The following is a 3,401-nucleotide window of genomic DNA, read 5'->3' as shown; positions in this document are numbered from 1 at the left end:
AAAAAAAATTTTGAAAAGGATCGGAGTTACCAAATTGACGAAAACCTCAAAAATGTGTTCGGGTGTTAGCCGGCCTCCTTCTCCAATCTTGTTGCCAACCTTCCAGAGCCAATTTCTCTTCTTTGCGCCATTCGATTGGTTTCAAATTTCTCATGGACATAGGAAAACAAGTCTAATATCCTCTCACATAAGTTTTACTCCAATTCAACTAGTAGATTGCATGAAATCTTAAAAACCCTCATTGGACCTAAAATTCTACTTTCTGAGACCTTGACTCACTTAAACCTCAATATCTCTCAGTTCAACCGTTAGATCAAGCTCAAATTCACAACATGTATTTAACACTACTATAACCATGAACCCAAAAAAATTCATCCGTAGATCTGCCACAAAACGCTCGAAATCACTCAAAACATAAACCCTGTTTTATTTCATAAAACCCAAGTCATCCGAAAAAAACTCAACTTTGCAAAGCTCTTACAAATTCATATCAACTCCAAATCACCCAAAATCAATGCTTATAGAAACCCTATCCAACCTTCTCTCCAACCCCACTCTTTGATCTGCCAAAGAGTCCCGGAGTCGTAGTCGAGACTCGGTTTTGTGCCTCAGGGTCTGATTTCGACCCTGGTTCATAACCGGTCCTCTCCGGGTATCAATATCTAGTTTTTCTAAGTAATTTTTTTTCTAGAATTTACTCTTAACTTTCTTCTAAAGATTCCTATATCATTTGTTTTCCTAATCTACTTTGATTTGCCTTACTTATGGTACTACAAAGTAAGTAGAAGTCACCTTTCTAAAAGGCAGCATTGATACCTTTTAATTTTTCTACCCCTTTGGCTATTAACTATATTTCTAAGATAATTTTTTCTAATACTTTGAACTAAGATCTCTTAAATTATAATAATCTCTACACTCTTTTACCTATTAATCGTATTACATCACGACAGCATGGTAGTAACATATACCAGTTGCAACTCTTGCTTCTATAGGTAATCCTGTAGCACCACAGTATATCTTCTCTTTAGAGAGTTTAGCCATATCAGCTTCAAAGCTTCTATAAGCTTTCTTGAATGCTGTTGCGTCTATGCAGCTGCTCTCTCTAGACTTTGGCTTTGAAGGAAGCATTAGATCTCGAGCATTGTTTGAGTCTAGTACGTAGATCTTACACATTATCATTTCTAGTAGGTGACCCATAGTCATCCTACTAAGTATTGCATGAGGGTTGATAATAAGATGAGGTGCTATCCCATCTTTAATAAATGGTAAATCTTCATGCGACAAGATAGCTTTAATTACACCCTTTTGTGAATGCCTTGATGTGAACTTATCTCTTACAATAAAAAATCTGTATAGGAATATTCTTACTCTAACTATCTTCTTTCTTTCTATGCTTGTGTGCTTAGTTACTTTATCAACTCGTCCTGATACAAAGCTCTTCAGTACTATCTTTCCTATGCTTTATTTCTTTTCTATTATTACGAGTTTAGCAGCAATGGTATCACCATCTTTTACTTATTGATCAATTAACACAATGCCATCATTGTCACGTAAGATATCTCCATCTGAAATGTATACAAGAGCTTCATTCATAAACTTGTTTTCTATGATCTCAACAACTTCATATTTAATACTTGAGAATAGTCCTCTGTCTATTGATGACTTGTTAAACAACAAAGAGTCTTCTTGATTATATCCAGAGTATGACAATACAGCAATTACAACATTTACTCCATTGTACTCCTTGATTGTGTTCGATATAGTTATCGTACATATAGGCTTTTGAGCGTATATTAATATCTTTGAGTCTGATACCATGCTTGTCATTATATAGAGAACAAGAGGCATTGCTTGCTTGCTCATAGCTGATTGGAATACTATTCTTGATAATTGGTTGAAATTTACATATGGAGTCATAGATGTAGATAGTCCAAACATGAACGATGGATGTATCTCAACATGTGTATGTTGATTTTAGATGCTATCATGCATTGTAGCAATGAAGCATTGCATCTGCTCTGTTGCATCTATCATTTCCAACGTGCCAGCTTTGTGCATATCATCAACTGTGGTATTGCTACAGACTGGTGCACTCTCATTAGTACATATCAACAGAGGTCTACTGTATCTACCTCTAGTTGTCTGAATGTGCATTTCTTTATCTGATGAGTAGTATATGGATACAAACATGAATACTTCTCCCTTTCTCTTGTATGCCTTTATGCTTCTAAGTATGTTATCCTTTGATGTCCTTGCAATGAACAATCGATTGATAAACAAAGCATCGTTCTCTTGAGGCAATACACCAAGATAGTTTAAGACATCATCTGGATCAACATAAGGTATTATTGTACATGTTGATGATAAGTACTTAACAGCACCTACATCAGGACCCTCTGGTGTTTCACACGGACATATATATCCAAGCTGAGTTAGATGTATTTGTCTCATTATAGCACTTGCTCTTTCTTTGGAGCTAATTTCAACTCTCCTAACATGAGACAATGAATCAAGTATTGACTTTGATGACAACATTTGAGATATGGTTCTTTTGTTATCACCTTGGGTATAGCCTTTCCATATGCCTGTCTTAAAGTTGCTCTGGATATCCTTTGATATTTGATTTAGTGCACTTACTATCACTACTTTTTGCTTATTGTTGCTTCTTATCTTTTGCTAATTCAGCTTGTTGATCCTCTTCTCTATGCACCTCTGTATAATGTCCGCTGGTGTATGCACATATTTAAAGCTCAAGCAGTCCTTATCATCTTCTTGTCTGAGTGACAATATAGTCTCTATAAACCTACATATCATCAACGATAGCATCCTTACCTTCTTGTCATCATCAAGAGTTGCTAAGTTTCTTTCTGTCGAATGTATGATGTTACTGTCGAGCGTAGTAGCATCCAGTTGTGATTCTAAAAGAAGTCCTAATACTTCCTTTGGATGATCTATCCATGATAATATCTCTCGCTTTGCACTAGCAATGGTCTTTCGAAGGACTTTCATTACAGCAAAGATGTTCACAAGATTGTTATGTGATAGAGAGACCTTTAGCACTCCGTTGACCATATAGATTTTGCAATGACATTTTGATAGTTGTAGCTCATACTTTTCTTTTCGTGCTAGATACCTAAAGGTGTAGTTTCTTTCTTGATACATAAGGACCTTCCTCCTTCCTTCTATAACAAACGATCCTCTTATAGCTGATGCTTCCTCTAAAGGTTTATAGTAGCAACTAATAGGAACAGGGATGGTAAGTACTACTTTGTCATCTGCTATGATCCTACATTCGTATGTACTTAGAGTGTTGATATACTCTTGATACATCTTCTGATTAGAAGAGACATACACATTGTTGAAGATCTTACTATTATCAATTGTTATGTTCTTGATTAGAT

The 3,401-nt window shown here is 35.6% G+C and overlaps 1 protein-coding gene across 1 annotated transcript; it reads right to left on the bottom strand.

The window, feature by feature from the left end:
- Positions 1 to 936: 936 nt before the first annotated feature.
- On the bottom strand, positions 937 to 2,394 carry LOC149988507 (DNA-directed RNA polymerase II subunit RPB2-like). Its single transcript, XM_090252237.1, has 2 exons — positions 1,518 to 2,394; positions 937 to 1,271 (listed from the first exon to the last, which is right to left on the bottom strand). The coding sequence occupies exons 1-2, from the start codon at positions 1,936 to 1,938 to the stop codon at positions 937 to 939; spliced, it is 756 nt and encodes a 251-aa protein (XP_090108363.1). The 5' UTR covers positions 1,939 to 2,394.
- Between the last annotated feature and the right edge of the window lie 1,007 nt (positions 2,395 to 3,401).

The sequence above is a fragment of the Physcomitrium patens genome, chromosome 7, assembly GCF_059467195.1.
Source record: "Physcomitrium patens ecotype Gransden chromosome 7, ASM5946719v1, whole genome shotgun sequence".
In the NCBI taxonomy this organism is placed as follows: Eukaryota; Viridiplantae; Streptophyta; class Bryopsida; order Funariales; family Funariaceae; genus Physcomitrium; species Physcomitrium patens.
This window is presented reverse-complemented; position numbering and strand designations above follow the sequence as displayed.